The sequence below is a fragment of the Cariama cristata genome, unplaced genomic scaffold (assembly GCF_000690535.1).
Source record: "Cariama cristata isolate BGI_N322 unplaced genomic scaffold, ASM69053v1 scaffold21795, whole genome shotgun sequence".
In the NCBI taxonomy this organism is placed as follows: domain Eukaryota; kingdom Metazoa; phylum Chordata; class Aves; order Cariamiformes; family Cariamidae; genus Cariama; species Cariama cristata.
Window position 1 is genome coordinate 1,748 of NW_009616068.1, and position 2,548 is coordinate 4,295.

Consider the following 2,548-nt stretch of genomic DNA (forward strand, 5'->3'; position numbering starts at 1 on the left):
CCGGGCCTGATGGGGAGTGCTGGGGACAGCAGAAGTGTTTCCTGGCAGGGGCATCCCCTCACCCAGGCGTGGGGCATGCAAGAGCCACTGGAGAAGAGTGGTGGGCTGGGCATGTGGGATGCGGGAGGGAGCTCCCCAGCCCGGTGCAAGCAGCGCTGCAGCAGCCTGGAGCAAGACCTGGCAGCCCCAAAGACACCAGGGGCTGCAGCAACTCCTGCTGCTGCCCCACGACCGAGTCAGATGGCCCCAGTGCAGCTAGCAGCCCCCAGCCCGGCTGGGGTGGAGGTGAGACAGCTCGCACCATCTCTTCCCACTCCCTGTGGCCTCACCAGGGCTGATGACGACTCTGCACCAGAACAAGTGATAGGTTCTGTATTTACAGGGAAACTCACAAAAATCTGGCATATAAAGAAAAAAATAATCCCACCAGCACAAACTGCAGCTAGTGCTAGTGGCCATGGGGCAGCTTATGTGTGGCCTTGGGTGGAGCAGTGGCCATTGGCAGAGGCCTGCACGGCCCCGGGGCTGCCCTCCAGCACCTGCTGCAGGTGTCCGGGGGTCAGATGGGGCTGGGGTCATGGTGCTGGGCAGGGGATGGCTCCCGCTGTTCTCCGCAGCCCTGCCGTGTTTGCCCCAGCAAGGCCCCCATCCTGCCCCATCGCTGGAGGCAGCCAGCTCTCCCTGGGGGCTCCGGGATGGGACGGCACTGGCCCTGCTCAAAGCTCTGCACCCCCTCCTCACCCAGCGCAGGGGGTCACGGCTTCTGCACCTTGACAGAGGAGGAGCTGGGGGCTGACTCCCTTCGCTTTCTCTACTCCAAGAGTGACATGGGAAACGAAAGAAAAATGAGGGTCAGCGGGCAGGAGTGCTCAGGTCTCAGGTCGTGGCAAACACACCCACTTGTCCCGGAACCTGGCCCAGAGCCGGTCGCAGGGCTCCAGCATCACACCTGGAAGGGCTCAGTGGACCACGCTGCCATCTGCCCAGCTGAAGGCAGAGCCAGGTCCTGGCATGATGGAAGGGACAGAGCTAATCCAGCAGTGACGAGGGGTTGGGATGGCACCCTCACAGGGGATGTCACCTCCCTGACACAGACAGGGCTTTGGGATGGTCATCTTTGTGGCGCAGGGTCCGGGAGCAAGCAGGAGAAAGGCTGAGCTCTGCAACAACCCAGTGGCCCCAGGAGCCCTGACCAAGCAAGCTGGCATGCAACAAGCCCTAAGGAGCAGGGCCTTGAGAGAGGGGCAAAGCAGCTCTGCACTACAGCCAGCTGTGTGCTCAGTGAGGGTTAGGGCAGAGCGTGGAAATGCTCCTCCGCCATCCAGACCTGCCATGAAGTGGCCCAGGAGCAGAGCAGGCGGCTGACAGAGAACCACAGTTCCTCAAAAAAATCACCTATTTTGTGGGCAGTATGTACCGACACGCGTGAGCGCAACTAGCAGGCTCTGGTGAGCCTCACCCTTCGTGGACAAGGTTTCAGGGCTGAATCCGGCCATAGGAAAGATGGGGTCATTCACACCAAACGAGGAGCATCACCCTAGTCATATCGCTGCACTGCACGTACTCAATGGCCAAGACCATGGCAGGGTCAGCACCCAAAGCCGGGCTCTGCGTGCATGGTGCCCCAGAGCCATCAGGTACCCCGTGTGCTGGGTGCTGTAGGGACACGTGGTGCCGCAGCCCTGGGGTCCCCACTGCACAGCGTGAGATCGGGTCCGGTTTGCGCAGCACATCGCAGGCAGTGGCAGAGTCGAGCACCGCAGCACACACCGCACAGGCACGGTGACTGCGGTCAGGTCGCTGCCGTGCCCAGCCCTGCGGCCATCCCCTGTCCCCAAAGGCCAGCAAGCACCCAGGGGATGGACAAGGCAGCACCAACACGCTCTCCAAAATGAGCGAGGCCTGCCCATCCCTGCTCCTCCAGCCCTGCCGGTCCCGCACGCGTGTGCTGCCGGCGGCAGTGTGCATGGTGGGAGGCCCCCTGCCTCCCCCGGTGGGAAGGCAGCCCCCGGTTCCTGTTGGGCAGACGGCAAACAGAGCATGGAATTTGCACGGCTAAAAGTTAAATACAACACACACACGGATTTCGTCAGACGCCCTGGCACGGCTACCTTCGCAGGATCCGATTAACGGGGAAATAAAAGGGCCAGAGAACCCACGCAGCAGCGTGAACAGATGCCCTATAAAAATCAAATATGTGGTAATCAAGGGGACCAAAAGGTACATTTAAAAAAAACAAAAACCCACCCTGGAAACAAAGGAGCTGAGCTTTGTGGCTTTCCTGGGAGGGCTGTGGAATTAATGGGGAAGAGCACATGTGTTTGATAATCTTTATATGGCAAAAGACCCATCTTTCAAATATGTCACAAATTCATATTAATCACCTTCCTATTGCCTGCTGTGGCGCAGCTATTCCAGTTGCCTTGGGCAAAATTGGGAACTGTCTGGTTAAAAAAAATGTTTTACATTATAATTTACAAGAGCTTACAAGTCTAGTTTCTTTTAATGGTAAGAACGATTAAAAAAAAAAAAAAAGAGAGGAATATAT

At 58.2% G+C, this 2,548-nt stretch overlaps 1 protein-coding gene across 1 annotated transcript in view; it reads right to left on the minus strand.

Annotated features, from left to right (window-relative positions):
• Positions 1 to 754: 754 nt before the first annotated feature.
• The window catches only part of DMAP1 (DNA methyltransferase 1 associated protein 1), a 33,391-nt gene continuing 31,597 nt past the window's right edge, over positions 755 to 2,548 (minus strand). The window contains exon 10 of the mRNA XM_009700057.1: positions 755 to 811. Within this exon, the coding sequence (XP_009698359.1) occupies positions 755 to 811 (57 nt within the window). The remainder of the gene's footprint in view (positions 812 to 2,548) is intronic.